Source organism: Mobula hypostoma, chromosome 12 (genome assembly GCF_963921235.1).
Source record: "Mobula hypostoma chromosome 12, sMobHyp1.1, whole genome shotgun sequence".
NCBI lineage: Eukaryota > Metazoa > Chordata > Chondrichthyes > Myliobatiformes > Myliobatidae > Mobula > Mobula hypostoma.
This window is the reverse complement of record NC_086108.1, coordinates 54,414,078-54,434,478: the sequence shown is the minus strand read 5'-3', so window position 1 is coordinate 54,434,478 and position 20,401 is coordinate 54,414,078. Positions and strand designations below refer to the sequence as shown.

General features: G+C 40.4%; 1 protein-coding gene across 3 annotated transcripts in view; it reads left to right on the top strand.

The window, feature by feature from the left end:
• jak1 (Janus kinase 1) overlaps window positions 1-20,401 on the top strand; it is a 139,837-nt gene that overhangs the window by 88,639 nt on the left and 30,797 nt on the right. For all 3 annotated transcript variants that reach the window (XM_063064132.1, XM_063064130.1, XM_063064131.1), the window contains exons 9-13: window positions 1,649-1,772; window positions 5,165-5,381; window positions 16,856-16,974; window positions 18,205-18,357; window positions 19,436-19,523. In XM_063064132.1, coding sequence (XP_062920202.1) covers window positions 1,649-1,772; window positions 5,165-5,381; window positions 16,856-16,974; window positions 18,205-18,357; window positions 19,436-19,523 — 701 coding nt within the window. The remainder of the gene's footprint in view (window positions 1-1,648; window positions 1,773-5,164; window positions 5,382-16,855; window positions 16,975-18,204; window positions 18,358-19,435; window positions 19,524-20,401) is intronic.

The following is a 20,401-nucleotide window of genomic DNA, read 5'->3' as shown; positions in this document are numbered from 1 at the left end:
CAGGCTATTCAATCCTGGAATCATTTTTGTGAACCTTCTTTGAACTTTCCCCAGTTTTAGCACATCTTTTCTAAGATAAGGGGGCCAAAACTGCTCACAATACTCCAAGTGAAGCCTCACCAGTGCTTTAGAAAGTCTCAACATTACATCCGTGCATTTATTTTCTAGTCCTCTTGAGAGGAACACGAACATTGCATTTGCCTTCCTTCACACTGACTCAACCTACAAACTGACCTTTAGAGAATCCTGCACAAGGGCTCCCAAGTCGCTTTGCACCTCAGCTTTTTTATTATCCTCTCCATTTAAAAATAGTCTAGGCTTTTATTTGTTCTACCGAAGTGCATGACTGTACACTTCCCAACATTGTGTATTCCACTTCTTTGCCCATTCTCCTAATCTGTCTAAGTCCTTCTGCAGCCCCTCTGCTTCTTCAACACGACCTGTCCTTCCACCTATCTTCGTATTGTCCACAAACTTGGCCACAAAGCCATCAATTCTGTCATCCAAATCATTGACATATAACATAAAAAGATTACAGACCCCTGCAGAACACTGGCAGCTAACCAGAAAAGGCTACCTTTATTACCACTCTTTGCCTCCTGCCTGTCACCCAATCCTCTATTCATGCTAGTATCTTGCCTCCAATACCATGAGCTCTTGTTAAGCAGTTTCATGTTCGGCACCTTGTCAAAGACCTTCTTAAAATCCAAGTACACAACATCCACCAATTCTCCTTTGTCTATCTTGATTGTTATTTCTTCACAGAATTCCAACAGATTTGTCAGACGAGATTTTCTCTTAAAGTAACCATGCTGACTTCAGCCTTTTTTATCATGTGCCTTCAAGTACCCCGAAACCACATCCTTAACAATCGACTCCAACATCTTCCCAACCACTGAAGTCAGACTAACTGGCCTATAATTACAGTTCTTCTGGCTCTTTCCCTTCTTGAAGAGTGGAGTGACATTTGCAATTTTCCAGTCTTCCGGAACCATGGCAGAATCTAGTGGTTCTTGAAAAAATCATTACTAATGCCTCCACAATTTCTTCAGCCACCTCTTTCAGAGCCCTTGGGTGTAGACCATTTGGTCCAGGTGACTCATTTACCTTCAGACCTTTCAGTTTCCCAAGCACCTTCTCCCTGATCATGGCAACTTCACTCACTTCTGCCCCTGACACACTTGAACTTCTGGATATTATTTGGAGGTCTGTATGTTACTCCCGCCAGGGTCCTTTTTACCCTTGCAGTTTCTTAGCTCTACCCACAGTGATTCTACACCTTCCAATCCTGTGTCACCTCTTTCTAAGGATTTGATTTCACTTATTACCAACACAGCCATGCCACCCCCTCTGCCTACCTGCCTGTCCTTTTCATACAATGTATATCCTGGATATTAAGCTCCCAGCTGTAATCTTCTTTGAGCCAAGATTCTGCCAATTCTAAGGTTTTCTTACTACCTAAAGGAAACACCATGTAAAAAGATCAGGCTTTATTCCTGATCTTTGACATGAAACATTTGCTAGTCTTAAAACTTCATGGAGTTTAGTTTAAAGTCTTCTGCTTTCTGATGTACTTTATTGACTTTTCTCATAACTTGAATAAACATGTTTCAAAATAGTGTCCTTTTGTCTGCTTTCTTCTTGTCAGTACTGAATATGCTATAAACAAGCTGAAGCACGAAGGCAATGAAGATGGAATGTATGTGTTGCGATGGAGCTGCACAGATTTCAATCACATCCTTATGACGGTAGCATGCAGTGGACCCTCTGAGGTAACTATAGTGAATGCTTTTGAGCAATACATTTCTTCTGTTTCTTTAAATCTCATGTTGCAAATGATATCCAAGGTGAACATTTTTTGTAGAAAACTTAAGCTGTCCTCGTCAGGGGAAAAGAAAACTTGCTATCTTTTTTGAGGAAAAGAATTAAGTATTCAAAACACACATAGACATGTTTTGTATTTTACTGGGATCAAGCACTGTTCTTAAAAGAAGGCAATCAGAATTTCAAGTCTCTGCAATCTCTTCTGCTCACTGACCTATAAAACCAGCAGATTTTCAGAAGGATAAGCAGCTGACCAGTTACATTATCAGATCAGCTATCATCTACTAGCTAAGGCCATAGATACTAGTCGTTCCTTGATTTAGAAGTTCACTTTCATTTGATTGTAAATGAGTGATTCTATTGCTGGGAAATTACTTCTTCAAATGAGTTTGTGCAGTGGTAATATTCCATGTAGAATCTTTCAATTAATATTCCAAGTAATATCCCAGTATTCTATAGAAAGCTGTTTCACAGTGACACAAGACAGCAGCTAATTTCCATTTTTAGATGTTTATTTTTGAAGTTGTAAAATTTTGTCACTTAATTGTCAGAGTTAGCATACTGCGTACCCCTTTATGTTTGCCAGTAAGGTAAGTTTATCCACACATGGGTTGGTGGTTATATGGAACAAGCTGCTAGGGGAGATGATGGAAGCAAGTACAGTTACAAGATTGAAAAGGGTTGGTTTGGTATTTGGGTATGAAGTTTGTAGAGAGGTACAGACTTAATTCCAGCAGATGGGATTAGTACTGGTAAGCCTTGGAGTTGGCATGGATCTGGTGGGCAAAACAAGCTCACTTCTGTGCTGCACAATTTATGATTCTGTGACCTATTGCACTGCAAATAGAAATACTGGGACTGGAAGCAGTTGGCCAGGCATGTACGATGTTAAGCCAATTGATACTGTTTTACCATCAGACTCCAAGATGGTCTGAAACACTGAAGAAATATTGTCAGCTAGAAAACAAAAAATACAAACAGAAACATTTCAAGCACTTACTGGGGGTACATGCAGAACAATGCAAAAAAAGAAATTGCAGCAGTCTTGACTTCTCTAATTTCCGTTAATGCCCGTCTCCCCTTCGTACCTCATCCCTTATTTATTTATTTATCTCTCTATCTCTCTCTCTTCCCCCCCCTTTCTCTTTTTCCCCTCTGTCCCTCTCACTATATCTTCCTCTGATGCTTCCCTCCCCCTTTCTTTCTCCCTAGGCCTCCCGTCCCATGATCCTCTCCCTTCTCCAGCCTTGTATCCCTTTTGCCAATCAACTTTCCAGCTCGTAGCTCCATCCCTCCTCTTCCTGCCTTCTCCTATCATTTCAGATCTCCCCCTTCCCCTCCCACTTTCAAATCTCTTACTATCTCTTCTTTCAGTTAGTTTTGACGAAGGGTCTCAGCCCGAAACGTCGACTGTACCTCTTCCTAGAGATGCTGCCTGGCCTGCTGCATTCACCAGCATTTTGTGTGTGTTTCTTGAATTTCCAGCATCTGCAGATTTCCTCGTGTTTGAGTCTTGGTACTGTATTGTTTTTAAAAGTGGTTTTGTAATAGAAAAGAACCATTGGGTTTATTTAGTTGAGGAAACATTTGTTTCAGGGATTACTCTCTTTAAAATGTGGAATATCTGAACTGTGCCTGGGAACATTGTGCAATCTCAAAAATAGATTTAGTGCCAGTATAATTGCGTTAATTATCCCAAGATCTTTGTGCATGGGATCAACGGTATTGTCAATTCATTGTTGTTTTTGCATAAATTGTAACTGCTTGGACTTCTTGTAGATGCACTTTGCAGAGTAAGGATTCTGCCCATTTGTCTGGGTAAAATAAATGAGAGCCCAGCACCTAAACCACAGGGTCTACTGTTTCTGCAGAAGTTTAACAGCTAAGCTGTAGTGATCAATTTGTTCTGGAGTATATGAGTGTTACACACAGTGACGTTGCAATAAATTTTGTTCCTGGAAATATAAAATCTTTGGAAGTCGAGAATTTGAGTACTAATGAAAGGGATATTTTTAGCCAAGACTAATTTCATCTAAACATGATTAAAATTTGCTGACAAAAGCACAACTATTTAGCCTAATTCAATTTTAAACTGGACTCAGTTAATCTGTATTTCAAAGGTTGTGTTATTTTTCTCACAGGGCTCCACAGGGAGGAAGGAGATAATGAAGGAAAAAAATAGATCAGCTTATTACTTAAATGATGAAAGTTTGCAGCATGCTATTGTGCAGAGGGACTTGGGAGTGCTTGTGCATGAATTGCAAAATGTTGGTTTGTAGCTAGAAAAGGTTACCAAGAAGTCAAATGGAATGTTGCCCTTCGTTGCTAGAGGGATTAAATTAAAGAGCGGGAGGTTATGCTGTAACCATAAAGGGATCTGGGTTACTGTGTGCAGTTCTGGTCTCCCTGAGGAAAGACATACTGACTTTGGTTGTGGTACAGAGGATGTTAGTGAGTTTGATTCCAGAGATGAGGTAGTTAATCTATGAGGAGACATTGAGTTGCCTGGGACGAAACTTGTTGGAATTCAAAAGAATGAGAGGAAATCTCATAGAAACATATTAAATTATGATACAGATAGTTAAGTTGGAGGCAGGAAAATTATTTCCAACTGGTGAGACCAAAACTAGGGAAATAACCTCATGATTCAGAAGAATAGATTTGTGATGGAGTCAAGGAGAAACTACTTTTCCCAGAGAGTGGTGAATCTGTGGAATTCTCTGTCCAGGGAAGCACTGGAGGCTAACTCATTAAATATATTTAAGTCACAGTTAGTTAGATTTTTGCATAGTAGAGGAATTAAGGGTTGTGGAGAAAAGGCAGGTAGATAAAACTGAGTCCATAGCCAGGCCAGCCATGAACTTATTGAATTTAGAGCAAGCTCGATGGGCAAGATGACCTACTTCCTGCTCCTATTTCTGACATTCCTTGTTAAGCTTTACTTGAATTGAGTGCACTTTAAGATTACTGACAGTTCATATTTGTAGTACAGGGTCATAAAGAAGCCTTCATCCAGCTTCACCATGGCAATGCCTAAACAGTTGTAGGCCTTGGTTTGGTAAGTGGAGTTGGAAATTGGGCACTGTTGGATTTGCCTCTCATCTTTCTCAAGTCAGTAATACTAATACAGGATATATACTGCTTCCTCTAAGATGTCTCACCTGATTGCTTTAAAGTCAATAGCCACTTCACTAGAGCTAAAATTAAGTTTAAGCACATTTGTGTTGTAGATCTCATCTACTTATAAAGGAAATGATGGCCCACATTTTCTGCAAGGACTCGAAAGCCAGTGGCAAACTTTGCCGTAAATTTCTGAGATTGTCATTTGTTTTCCCCCTAGCACATTGACTTTTGTGATCGAAGCAGTGGTTCGAGAATGCTAAAGCAGTACAAGAATTTTCAGATCGAGGTGAACAAGTCGTCTGGATACAGACTGCATGGCTCCGACAGTTATTTCCCAAACCTCAGGGACCTCATGAATCATCTCAAAGGACAGATTCTTAAAACCGAGGATATCAGCTTCCAACTGAAAACCTGCTGCCCACCAAAACCTCGAGGTAAGGACAATGAGAGCAGCTGTATTTTCAAAGTGAGAGGCCTGAGTGGAAATACCTGGGGCCTGCGGGCAGAGACCCATCAAAGTTGCATTGTGTAGCAGAGAAATTGAAGGAAATCTGGTGATAGTTTTCTGGTGACAAGATTCGCAAAGCCTTCATATCTTGGAATAACAAAAGATCAAGGACTAAGCCAAGTTCTGAACTGGAATATGTGAAGAATCTATTGGCTAGAAGTTCATCCTTGGTCAGAAATGCCATCTCAATCTACATTAGTAGCTGCAGTTTGGAAGTGGGGCAGGAGAAGCAGTTGTATTGTTTCCCTAGAGCAGTAAACTGTACGTTATCAGAACTGGCAGTGCTCATGCTATGGGAGGTACTACTGAATTCAATGTCCTCCTTTCATTCCACTTTCTGCCTAGCCCACAATCTCTTCTGCTGTACAGGATGAAGATGGTATAAGCACCTGTTTGTTGTTAACCAACACCATCCCACCTTTCCCTGATAACTTTATATATACTTTCTCCTTCACTTTTGTTTGACAAGGGTAAATTGACCTGTTGGTCAGCAAGAGATAATGGTGAAGATATAATGCCGCTTGGTTGTGCACCTGATTAGACACAAGATATGCATGTGGAGAGATATTGAGTTCAAGTGGTCAATAGCAATAGCAGGGGATGTGGGTAACTTGGGTGCCAACTTGCTAGAAGGGGAGATCTTGGAGAGGTGCGAATCTTGATAGGCTTGCTTTCAGAAGTAGGTTTATGGGGTAGATTCCTTGGAAGAGTTCAGAATGTTGGAAGGCCTGCTGAGAAACGTTAAGAAGCATGGAGGAGTCTGACTCCTACTGAATAAAGGGTTCTCTTAAGAGCTTGGAGCTCACCCTTTCTGGCATTGAAGGAACAACCAGGTTCCTCCACAGCCCTGTGGACTGAGTATGATGCATTGCTGACAGCTGCCATCTCTGCTTCTACAGCATCAGGCATGCCCACCCCATGTCTGGATGCAGCAGTGGAAGTTCAGGTTGAAACCTGCAGGATATCACAGTGGTCTCAGAATCTCCTCCAACAGATGACTTGGTTGTTCATTTTCTTTTCCCCTGTAGTGGTGAAGGGTCCACTGAGCACAGGCCTGCTTTCTCCCCCAGGTCAAGGGCATTTGTACTTCAGTCTCTGTAAGCCCAGCAAGTGTCCATGCTGTTGCCTGGGCCCCATCCCTGAGTTCATACGGAGAGGGTGTAACCTGGAGCTAGAGGTTCCAAGTCCAGGAGCCAGTCAACAGACAGCTGCAGTCTTCCCATTGAAAGCGTGTTTGACCAGCCATGCTACAGTCAATGAGGACACGGCATGGGAAGACCAGTACACTCTAGCGCACGGCACAAACTGGCACTAGAAAGCACACTGTGATTTTTTTTTCATGTCCTTTGCCACGATTTCACTCTTATTCCAATGTTTATTTTGTGTTAGCTATTATATTTGTTTTATGATCAAATAGTTTATTTTACCAGTGACAGGGAAGGTTAAGAGTGTGGGGACTACAACTGAATGGGGAAGTAGGATTAAGGTTGCTAACGCTGTGTTTGACTGCTTTGGCTGTGAGCTCCCTTCCCCTGATTGTCAGCCACTTCTTGTGAGATTGACGGTGGCTCCCTCCTCATAATGCTCTAGTTTGTGTTGCAAGTCCTGAGACCAGTTCTTCCGTTGTTTTAGCAGGTCTTCAGGCACAGAGCTCGAAAAAAGCAACATAATGGACTTTTAACATTGTGAACCATCGGGTTGTTTGTTATGTCTCCCCATTAGCTGGGTGTGTTCTCATGTGCTGTGGAAACATCGTGCACATGAGTTCAAACTGGAGCCTTAAATCCTGTTAATCCAGTGAATTCTCCCTGTTGCATAAAAAAGAAACCCTTTGGTTTGGTATTACGAATACAGATAGCATAGTGGATTAACAAAGAGTAAAGACGGCTAAACTGCTGCAAGAATACTGTGAATTGACCTATATAGTCATTGAGTGCTACAACGTGTAATGAGACCTCAGTATGAAATGGGGCCTGTGGTCCACTGGGTTTGCACCGATCACCAACACCCGTTGACACTGAGCTCAGTTTCGTTTCCCTTGTATTCCCATCAACTTCCCCCAGATTCTACCACGTTAGGGGCAACTTACAGTTGCCAATCAAACTACTGAATCATGAATCTTTAGGATGTGGGAGGACATCTGGGTCACTCGGAAGAAAACCCAGGCAGTCACAAGCAGAATGTCTACATAGCCAGCACCTGAGGTCAATGTTAAACCTAGGTCATGAGAGCAGCTCTAGGGAGTGGAATCCTTGTTAAGTTGAAAAATAGCAAGCTCAGTGTGTTTAATTGGTGACACATTGCTCATGGGGAAACCCGCTGACATTGCCAGCCCTTATTTTCATTCCAAATGCAAGCCTATAAAATGAAACCAACTCTCCCTGAATGACAAACTTTAGTGACTGATGGTTAACTGCCATATATGAATTTGCCAATATGTCCAGCTCAAAGCTGGCAGCACCAGGTATGTGAATGTTCATAGCTGTTGTCAACTCCACAGCCATGGGATGTAGTCCTTGCCTTTGGTCTGAGTTTGGGACCAGAGAAATCACAAACTTTATTTGTAGCTTCTGTCAGTTAGAAATTCTTCCAGTGCAGCCTGTCTGAGGGTTATTGCTTCATGTAGGAACCTCCGAGAGTCGGTGTTTGATGATTAGGCTGGTGGGAGAACATCATACTGCTTAATGTGTGTCCTAGTGTGGGAGCTTCTGGAGTTGACAGCAACTGAGGTTGACACTGAACCCAGGTGTGAGGCAGCAGCTCTCCCAGCTGCACCACTGTGCCATCTCCAAGGAGTGGCATCCTTGCTAAGCTGAAATGTAGTGAGCTTGGGTTTTAGTTGGTAGCATATTGGGGAAGCCTGCCATGGAATTATTGACCTACTGAATGGCAGTGTGGTGAATGACATGATCTGCATATCTCCATTAGGGGTTAAATGAACTTGCTAATACCTACGCCAGGAAAGCAGCAGACATAGTTTCTATCTTAAATGTACTTTGTGCATCATACATGTCATATTGGAACACAAAGGTTGCATGCACTACCCAAAATAATTGGTATCTTGGTTCTGAAAAAGCTTAAAACTACAACGATGGGTATGTTTGAAGTCATGTACTTGGATGCGCATAATGTGTGCAATAGAATACAACACAGATTTTACTTGTTTATAAAAACATAAGGTGAATCAGAAATGTTATTCATGAGTTGCAGTTTACTTACGGAAAGCATATGGCAGGCACCATGGAATTATCCTCCACTTATCAAACAGTTTACAGATTGAAATGATCCTCAGTAAGAATATGCTGCAAGTTTTATTTAAGGCAATATATTATTCATTAAATACAAGTAACTTTACATGACTTGTGAATAAAAATTGGCTTATGATGGTAATTGACAAGGTTAAATTTCTCTAATTAATTAACCTAATTAATTTAATATATGTTTTGCCCATTAGTCGATGCGGATCTGTTTTCTTTACGTGTTTATTGCAGAAGGAAGTTTCTTATCAAAACATCTTGCTCTGACTGACCTTTAGATGTGGCGGGTGTGATTTTCTGCAGACCATATTACGCTTAACCTTATTTCAGAATCCTTATTTATATGTTGGAAGTGTATTTGGAGAGCTAGTTTAAAGAAATACTGATTACACTTTATGCCAGAAACTACAGAAATTTTTGACATGGAACTTTACAAACATTTTATTGAACTCACTGTTGCTCCATCATCCCATTCTGCCTTTTTATTTTAAAGATTTGAGACAAAATCCAGTGCAGGAAGGACAGAGTTAATGTGGTCTTTCTTTGTTTATCAAGTTTCTGTTTCCTGACTGACTGAAGGAACCTGTTGACTGGCTGGAATTCACTTGAAGATATATCTGTCTTTGCAATGTTTTTAAAAAGTGCTAAATTCCAAGCAGACTTGATGTTAAAACTGTGAATTTGTCTAGATTTCATTTACCTGTAAGTTTCTGTACATTTAAACTTTTCCCATTTAGACATCCTTTAGCAGCCATTCTTTCTGCTAGCTTTCACACAGTGGTCTGCCACATGAAAACTATCAGTCAATGTAAAGTTGCTAAAATGATTTGTCAATAAATAATTTGTAGCACACATATAGACACTTTGGCTGATAGGCTACAAAGCCACCATGTATACACCTTTCCTCCTTTGAACCCACACTTACAAGCCTACGCACTGCTAAAACCTACACGTACTATGCAGTCCCACATGTACACCCACGCAGTTCCCTTAACAAGCCCACACATCATACATTTTGAACTTTACAGCTATTAACACAAAATTAAAAAGAAACGAAAAACACAATCAAAGGGAAGTTATTGACTCACTGACCAGAGATAGTGCTGTTATGGTCAGAAGAGCAACGCCAATTACAGAGTTGCTTTAAATTGAAATGGCCACAACTGACTTTTTTAAAGTTCAATTTATTTTTCATAAGCAAAGAATGCAATTCTGTTTGTGCTTTGTCTATTTAACATCTAGAACTTGCTCTGACATTTAGTGAGAATGTGATTGATTTATTCCTCAAGTTCAAAGGAAATTTATTATCAAAGTATGTGTAAGTCACTTTCTGTAACCCTGAGATTCATTTTCTTGTGGGTGTACTCAATAAATCCATAATAAAATAATAATCATAATATAATCAATGAAAGACTACACCAACTTGAGTGTTCAACTAGTATGAAAAAGACAACAAACTATGCAAATACAAAAAGAAAGAAATAATAAGTAAATAATCAATAAATATTGAGAACATGAGATGAAGAGTCCTTGAAAGTGAGTCCATTGGTTGAGGGAACATTTCAATGATGGATCAAGTGAAGTCGAGTGAAGTTACCCCTTTGGTTCAAGAGCCTAATGGTTGAGTGGTAAGAACTGTTCCTGAACCTGATCATGTGAGTCTTAAGAGTCTGGTACCTTCTTCTGACAGCAGAAGTGAGAAGAGAGTGTATCCTGGGTGGTGGGGGTCCCTGATGATGGATGCTACTTTCCTGCGATAATGCTTCATGTAGATGTGCTCAATGGTGGGAAAGGCTTTATGGGTGATGTGCCAAATCCACTACTTTTTGTAGAATTTTCCTTTCAAGGACATTGGTGTTTCCATTCTATGATAGGCTATGATGCTGCCAATCAATATACTTTCCACTCCACATCTGTAGAGGTTTGACAAAGTTTTAGATGTCATGCTGAATCTTCACAAACTCCTAAGGAAGTAGAGGCACTGCCATACTATGTTTGTAACTGCGCAAGTGTCCTGGGCCAGGACATGTCCTCCAAAATAATAACAAGCAAGGAATTTAAAGTTGCTGACCCTCTCCAACTCTGCTCCTTCAATGAGAACTGGCTCATAGACCTCTGGTTCCCTCCTCATGAAGTATATAATCAGTTATGATATTACTGAATAATGATTCAGACAAAAACCTGTTGAGCTCAGAATTGAAAAGTTTTGTAAACATAGAATTGATCTGGTGTCCAAATTTCCACCACTCTGTGCTTTTTAAAAAAATATATATTTGCTGATTTAACTCTTGAATGACTTAGTCCCAGTTTTAAGATTACTTTCTATGAATGCGGATTCCCTCACCAACAAAACAAGTTTCTAAATATCAACCCAATCAACTTCCGTAAGTATTGTAATAGTTGATTGGGTTCATACTTATCCTATAGACTTCTAGACTTGACAGAATATGATTCACATTTATGCAACCTGCTCTTACACCTAATGCTGTAAATGCCAGTATTTCTGGATGAACTGGCACTGCATCCTTCCAAGATCAGAATATCTTTGAGGGAAAGCCATGGCCAAGTAGAGCTCCAACTCCATTTGGAATTGAACAATCTATACAATGGATTCACCATAATTTTTCTTCCTTTAAGGCTTACTTGATAAAGGAACAACTGCCATTTTGTCTTTTTCCAATTGCTTACAGTGCTTCTAATTTAATATTTAACACCATGAGATATAGGAGCAGAAGTAGGCCATTTGGCCCAGTGTGTCTGCTCCACCATTTAATCATGGGCTGAGTAAAGTGTGTGACTAAATAACCTTTTGTTTCTCTGCGGTTCCTGATAGAAAATATTCCATCTTTGTGGAATCCAAAGAGGAAACCCATCTGCTGCTCCGCAGCAAGCTGGCGGCTTTGTAGATGTTCCCCCCCTTGTAACTTCCTGCTTCCTCTACAGAATGTATGGTGCCTCCAGACTCATTGCTATCTGCAAATGTATAACATGAGTCACTGACTTCAGCAGATTTGACCTACCTTCCACTTTGCAGTGATGTTTACAATTGTCTGCTCCAGCTGATGAATGCTATGTTCCTTCCCTTCTCTTATTTTTAGGTTCTCGCATCCTCAAACAGTAAGACTCAAAATGCATAGTTTACAAGTTAACTATTTCCTTATTATTCATTGAATCAGGGATTCCCAACTTTTTTGATGCCATGGGCTAATATCATTAAGTAAGTGGGCTGTGCGTCCTAGGCTGGGATCCTTTGCATTAAATCATCAATTAAATTTATGATTAATCATCTAACTTCCCAGATTCTCCTTTATTTCAGATTGCCATTAACTCTGTTCCTCATATTTACAGCATTACTTTTCATGTTTTTCTCATCTCTATTTTCTCTATTTACTCCTTCTCTCAACAGGATATTTGCATTAACAAGCCTTTGTTACATACTACCGTCACTCCTCATATACACACACAACTAACAGCAATCTGTCATCCATTTACTGTTGGTCTTTGTCCTGTCACAGGTATTCTCTTTTACTCCCCTCACCTCTCTACAACTGAAAATTATGCTGCAACATTAAATCAATCAATCTCCTTCTCCCCTCTCCCTTCTCCCCACAGGTGCTTTTCTGCACACTATTTATAGCTTTTTCAGTTTCCATTACTTTCATCATTTGTGCTAGTCCCGGAGAATGTGTGAATTGAATTCTCAGTGTAACCATATTTTATTCCACGGTTCCCTAATCTCGGTACTCACTCACTCAACGTCACATTCACTCATAGTGTTGCGTGGTCTATGCACACTGTTATTATTTCCCATTTCTACACACATGATGAACCTGATGAAATTTCACAATCGTCAATTAAAGTAGTGGACAGGATCTGATCTATCTGCACTTCCAGAAGACATTTTATAAAATTTCTCACAATAGACCGTTCACTAATCTTTACAATTCATGGAGTTGAAGATAAATTATTGACCTACTTGCCCGTGCATCCAGAGACAAAGCTCAGATTCTGAGGAAGATATGATTAGTGAGGTCCATAATTGCTAGGGTTAGAAGGGCACATAATCCGGTTTGTTAGTGGCATAATAATCAGCGGCATTCCAAGCCACTTGGACAAAAACAAAATACCGCTTTGGATCTATTGGGAGGGAGGGGTGAGCTACCAGGGGGAATCTGCAGTGACTGATCTCTGTGGCTCAGAAAGGCAGGGGGGAGAAGGGGGTGTGCAGTGGTGATAAGAGTTTGCATAATTAGATGAACAGACAGCAGATTCTATGGACACTGAGATAGCATGTTGCCTCCCAGATGCCAGGGTCAGGGATGTCTCAGACTAGGTCCACAGCATTCTTAAGGGGGAGGGTGAACATCCAGAAGTCATGGGTAGGAAAACAGAGGAAGTCCTGAAGAGAGAATATTGGGAGTCAGGTAGAAAGCTGAGAAGCAGGACCTCCAGGCTAGTATTCTCTGGATTGCTGCCTGTGCCACACACCAGTGAAGGTAAGAATTGGATGATTTGGCAGATGAAAGCGTGACTAAAGAATTGGTACAGGGGCAGAGTTTCAGATTTCTAGATAATTTGGATCTCTTCTGGGGAAGGAATGACCTGTACAAATGGGGCATGTACGCCTAAACCCGAAAAGGACCAATATTCTTGTAGGCAGGTTTGCTAGAACTGTTGGGGAGGATTTAAGTTAATTTGGCAAGGGGATGGGAAGCAGAGTGATGGGGCAGTAGGTAGCCAAAATAAATGCTGTGTTTAGTGAGACTGAGGAAGAGCAGGCAAATAATAGGGTAAAGTTGCAGTCAGTGGGAAGAGTTAAAAGGTAATGGGGACAAAATCAAAAGTGGTGATGAATGCAGGACCAAAGGTGCTATATTTGAATGCACACAGTAGACAGAATGAGGTAGGTGATCTTACAGCACAGTTAGATATTGGCAGATATGATATTGTGGACATCACTGAGAAGTGGCTGAAAGGAGATCATGGTTGGGAGTTTAACATCCAAGAATGCACATGGAATCAAAAGGACAGGCAGGTAGGTAGAGGAGGTAGGGAAGCTCTGATGGTAAAAATTGAAATCAAATCCTTAGAAAGAGGTGACGTGGGATTGGAAAATGTAGAATCCTTCTGGGTAGGGTTAAGAAACTGCAAAGGTAAAAAGACACTGATGGGAGTTGTATACAGACCTCCGAACAGTAGTAAAGGGAGTAAGAAAAGACATGCCAAGAGGGCAATCCTGCAATAGTTACAGGGATTTCAATATACAGGTAGATTGGGTTGATTAGGTTGGTGCTGTATCCCAAGAGGGAGAATTTGTAGAATGCCTATGGGATGGCTTTTTAGAGTATCTTTTGGTTGAGCTTACTAGGGGAATGGTAATTCTGGATTGGGTGTTGGGCAATGAACCATTTTTGATTAAGGGGCTTAAGATAAAGAAACACTTAGGAGACAGTGATCATAATGTAGAATTCACCCTGCAGTTTGAGAGGGAGAAGTAAAAATCAGATGTATCAGTATTACAAAGGGAATTGCAGAAGAATGAGAGGGGAGCTGGCCAAAGTTGATTGAAAGGGGGTACTAGGAGGGATGACAGCAGATAAAATCCAACAGAAGACAACTAAAAAAGCCATAAGGAAAGAAAAAATGAGACATGAAGGTACGCTAGTCAATAATATAAAAAAGGATACAATACGTTGTACAAGAGAAATTAGAGTGGATGTCTGTCCACTGGAAAATGTGCTGGAGAGGGGAACAAAGAAATGGCAGACAAACTTGATATTTATTTTTGTTTCAATCTTCACTGTGGAAGACACTGGCAGAATGTCATAAATGCAAGGGTGTCTGGGGGCAGAAATGAGCGCCGTTGCTATTACTAAGGAGAAGGTGCTTGGGAAGCTGAAAAGTCTGAAGGTAGGTGGAAGGTGGACTACATCCCAGAGTTCTGAAAGAGATTGTGGAGACATTAGTAATGATCTTTCAAGAATCACTAGCTTATGGAATGGTTCTGGAGACTAGCAAATTGCAAATTGCCTTACCCCTTTAAAAAGGGAAGTTGGCAGAAGAACGGAAATTACATGCCAGTTAGCCTGACATAAGTGGTTGGAAAGGTTTGGAGTCTATTATTAAGGATGAGGTTTTGAGGTACTTGGAGGTACATGATAAAATAGTCCAAAGTCACCATGATTTCCTTAAGGGGAAATCTTGCCAGACAAATTTGATGGAATACTTTGAGGAAATAACAGGCACAAAGGAGAATCGGTGGATGTTGTTGATTTGAATTTTGAGAAGGACTTTGTTAAGCTCCCGCACGAGGCTGCCTAACAAGATAGAAGCCTATGGTGTCACAGGAGAGATACTAGCCTGAATAGAAGATTGGCTGACTGGTAGGAGACAAAGACTGTGAATGAAAGGAGCTTTTTCTGGTTGGCTGCCAATGACGTGGTATTCTGCAAGGGTTGGTGTTGGGACCAGTTCTTGTCATGATATACGTCTGTGATTTGGATGACAGATTGATGGCTTTGTGACCGAGTTTGCAGATGACACAAAGATGGGTGGAGGGGCAAGTAGTGTTGAGAAAGCAGGGTATCTGCAGAAGGACTTAAAGTTGGAGAATGGGCAAAGAACTGGCGGGTGGAATACAGTGTAGGGAAGTACATGATCATGCACTTGATCATGGTAGAAGGAATAAAGGTGTGGACTATTTACTAAATAGATAGAAAATTTCAAAATCAAAGGTGCAAAAGGACTTGGGAGTCCTCGTGCAGAATGCCCAAAGGTTGATTTGCGGGTTGAGACAGTGATAAGGAAGGAAAATGCGACGTTAGCATTCATTTCGATAGACTAGAATACAAAAGCAAAGATGTAATGCTGAGGCTTTATAAGGCATTGATAAAACTATATTTGGAGTATTATGATCAGCTTTGGGCCCTGTATCTGAAAAAATGATGTGCTGGCATCAGGGAGGGTCCACAAGAGGTTCACAAAAATTATCCCAGGAATGAAAGGGTTAACATGGTCCTTGATGGCTCTGGGCCTGTATTTGCTGCAGTTTAGAAGAATGAGGGGGGATCTCACTGAAACCTATGGAATATTGAAAGGCCTAGAAAGAGTGGATATTCCCTACAGTGGGGGATTCTAGGATCTGAGTACACAGCATCAGATCAGGGACATCCATTTAGAACAGTGATGAGGAAAATTTATTTAGCCAGAGGGTGGTGAATCTATGGAATTCATTGCCACAGACAGCGGTGCAGGCCATCACTGGCTATATTTAAGGTGGAGGTTCACAGGTTCTTAATTATTCAGGACGTGAAAGGTTATGGGGAGAAGGCAGGAGAATGTGGTTGAGAGGGATAATAAATTGGCCATGATGGAATGGACTTGATGGGCCAAATGGCCTAATTCTGCTCTTATGACTTTTGGTCTTAAATTTAAATTTGGAGCAAATAAAACTCTGGCAACTGGGATTTCAAGATGGGCAATTTTGACGTCCTCCACTGTAGTTGTAACAAGAAGATAGAGATCTTTAAGCATGTAAAATCTAATAGCAATTAATATATTGACTGGATTTTTAGAGTATAGAAGAGAAGGGCATCACTTACATGTTCATTGTTATGGGCAGCTGTAAAAATCATTCAAAAGGTTCATGAGTTGCTGCCCTTTATCCCAAAGCCTGGATTATAAAGGTAATAATTAGACATAGCTTGCGGGCACCTGTTTAAACTACACCTGGAATACAGTGAGCAGAGCAGTTCTGGACTATTAACATGTTTTTTTTTATTCTCTTGGCCTGTCCCCACTTCCACCGCTGGAATAGAGTGCACAGACTGTCATTCATAATCTAGAATGAAAGTTTCATAATGATCATAAAATGGTATGAAACTGAGTAGAATCTGAAACACACCAAAAGCATAGAATATTGAAATGCATAGATTTACAAGAATACAGAAGTAAAGTGGACATTCAGCTTCCATAAGTGAGGCATTGTTTAAGGATCCAATGTATATAATTTTTTTTAAAACACAAAGCAACCTTTCAAGAAGACTGTCTTGCACAGAGTTCAGAATGAAAGTTTTCCCAGTGAAGCTGGGCTGATGGCACAGAGACAGCTAGAAGTAAAATCTATTTCTTATTTATGCTACAGAAATCTCTAATCTGTTGGTGATGACAAAAAGCTGGTCCCAAATTTCACAGCTGACTGCAAACACCTACAACTTAAGTCAATTGAGCTTCCATCGAATCCGCAAGGAGGAGATCTGTGAGGTAGGTCTTTCAACACTGTTCCATTATTACAAACCTGTGCTGGAGTTTCAGTAAGCCCAAAACAAATCACCAATCTTTATTTGTGTGCCTGGTTTGTAAAGTAGGCAATTTTGATATTGAAGATCAGTAGAAGTGATGATTCGCAACAACATTTTGTATGGAATTGTTTTCTGGTGTTGGCGTACTAGTGGTATCAGAGGTAGTGCCAGGTGACTGCTTTTAACAATCTCCAAGGAAGTGCAAATCAATAATGATGTGACTGGAGTTTACAAATGCTGAGATAGAAAGGCGTATAATTACATCTGTTAATGACATAAAATGTCAATGTGATTGTAACATTTAATTACAAAGTGATATTAATAAATTGAGCAAATGGACAATGATAACGAATTAATTTCGATGAATGCAATTATGAAATTGGGTCTAAGTAGAATAGAACAGAGTGCTCTCAAACTGAGAAAAGCTAAAACCAATAGAGGTCAAAAGGGACAAAGCTGGGTGGGGAGGGGAAGGAGGGAGGTTCCAATCTATGTATTCAGTATAACGTTGTGGACAAGTATATAAAAATAATAATCAAAGGTTATTGGATTGTTGAACTTTATCAAGAGTACAAAGAGAGAGAATTTAAGCAGCTATACAGGCCCCTAGAACTCAGTGAATGTGCTTTTTCGAGGTTGCCTTTTTCCAGCATTGCAGCATAGTGCATCTACTCATAACGTTACTGCTTTATACCGTCTAATCAGATGGTATAAAACACTGACTCAGCCAAGATCAACCTATAGAGCAGTGGTTCCCAATCTTTTTTTATGCCATGGACCCCTACCTTCAACTGAGGAGTTTATGGACACCAGGTTGGGGACCCATGCTATAGCGTGTAAACCAGGCAATGAAATTGGAACCAACGTGGTTTCACAGAGCTTTGACTTCCTGACCAACTAGGGAATTTGGTGTTGCAGTGTAGCACAAATTAGAAATTCAGCACAAGGGGAATTTAGTGAACCTCCATTTGGTGTGTGGTACCTGAGCACACCATTCTGTTCCTTTGTTTACAACCCCAACACAACTGCTGACCTCAATCAGTCGTTCTACTTCCTAATTTGTTTCCACTTCCTACTTTAATGTTGTTGTCTCACAGCAATAACAGTTTCTTTGTTGAGTTCCTTTTTGTGTGTCTTTGTGTGGTTTGGCACCAGATCTGATGCAGGACCTTTATTTGATTTTACCCAATAGAATGAACACCTTGGAAGAGGAACCAGAACAAACATTTATTCTGGTACACTGAATTACAAAGATGATGATGAGGAGAATGCAAGTTTCTATCATCCAAAAGACTTACGAGTGGTCCTTAAAATCCTTGATCCTAGTCACAGGGACATTTCGCTGGTAAGCTGTAGCTGTCCTGCACAGCAGTAACTTTGTTTGAAATAAATAATAATTTATTGGAATTAGGTTTGGGTGAGGTTGAATACTGCCCATCCTGGTTTTTAATTCTAATATAGTTTGACTTGATCCTATCTCTTGACTGACTAAAGAAAACACTGATATGCTTTCAAATGTAGTTTGTATTTTTTTAAAGAATGGAAATCAGGAGAAAGAAAATTATTTTTACTGTTCGACTAAAGACTGAGCCTTCTTTCAATCTGAACAGAGTTTCAAATCACATCCTCCAATATTAGGAAAGCAGTCTATACTCACCTGTGTGTTGCCCTTCTTCCTCTCCATGTCAAAATATCTGCACAGAATTCATGATGTTATCTTTAGAGTCAAGTTTTACAATGCTGCGATTCACCCAGTTCCAACTCTTCTAAATCTCATGTCAGTGATATCCTGTGCCAAGCTTCATTTGTTTAAATCTTTTCCATGCTCTCTACATCATTGCCAATTTCTCCAGCGTCAACCAGACAGATGGGGCTTGTCAGCCATTTCCTTCTCATCCAGGAGAAGGAAAACTGTGATCTCAAACCTCCACTGCCTTGCATCTACGCCCACTCCTGGGGCTTCTGGAGTAAACCCAGAAGAAAAATCTGAGGCTGCAATCCCTAAGACAGTCCCATGTAGAGTTCAACGTTGACGCGCACTTCCTGCAATGCCACTGGTGCCAAAGTGTATCAGTCTCTACTGTTCCTTTGGATTCACCAGCTGTGTGGAGGGGGTGAGGGAAACCTACTACATGGGTAACATCTATGGTCAACCCTAACTAATGGACCCCATAATGCCCCAAAGCATCATGTCCAAATCCACAGCCTCGTTTCTCTAGGCTTTTCACTTCCTTCAGCCCCAGAACATGTGAAGTTTCAGCTTAAAACAGTACTTGAGATACTTGCAGAAAATCAGTATTCTCTGAAATACTGAACATTATAAGATACTTTGGTATTAATCCACAGTCTTGTATTGTATGGGTTAATGTATTAATCGATAGTCTTGTATTTTATCAGTAAAGCAAATGTTATTCCCTTTGCAGGCTTTTTTTGAAACAGCTAGCATGATGAGGCAGGTTTCTCATAAGCACATTGTACTCTTACATGGAGTTTGTGTTCGAGATCTTGAGAGTAAGTAACATTTTATTTACTAACTTCCCAGGTGACAGGGTATCCTATCAGCTTTGAAATGACATTTGAACTCACTCTGGACCAGGGGTTCCCAACCTGGGGTCCATGGACCTGATGGTTGATGGTAGAGTTTCACAGCATAAAAAAGGTTAGGAATTCCTGTTCTAGACTGATAAAAGCGACCTGCGTTTATTTATTTATTTAATATGGCCCACTGCCAGACTAACAACTGATGAGTTGTGCCAACAATTTTGCATTCTAGAACTTGATGAATTCTTAGCAAGTACATTAACTGTCCTGTGTTAAAGTCTACTTTCAAAAACCCCTTGTATTTGTATACATAATGTAATGCACACAATTTAAAAAATAAATGCATATTTTAATTTGTTAATGTTCAACAAAATGTGGTACATGTTTGGAACGCATATTGAGCACCAGTTGGGCTGTGGAGTAAACAGATTCCGATGTTAAAGGTTTGCGGAAGTTCTTGTTATCCTGCCCTCTCCTTGTTCATTCTGGTCACAATGACCAACTTGTGAATTCTGTAATGGTCAAAAAGGATTGTGCAAAACAGCTGCGGTTCCTTTATCCCAAGGAATGAGAGGGTAGGAAATGGAGTGCTGAATCACAGAGTTTGAAGACTGACAGCTGCTGCAGTAGTTAGTTATGTATCATTGTTACATGTTATCAATGGTCATCCATTTTTGTGCTAAGTCCCATGTATAAAACTATCTATGGACCTTTGTCATGAAAAATTGAAAATTCTTTTATTTAGGGCTAACCCCAGGACCTCACAGTGACTAATAGCCTAGCTTATTTGGAGGTGAATACGCCTTTTTAAAAATCGAAGCATCATTATAACGTAGAAGGAAGCCATT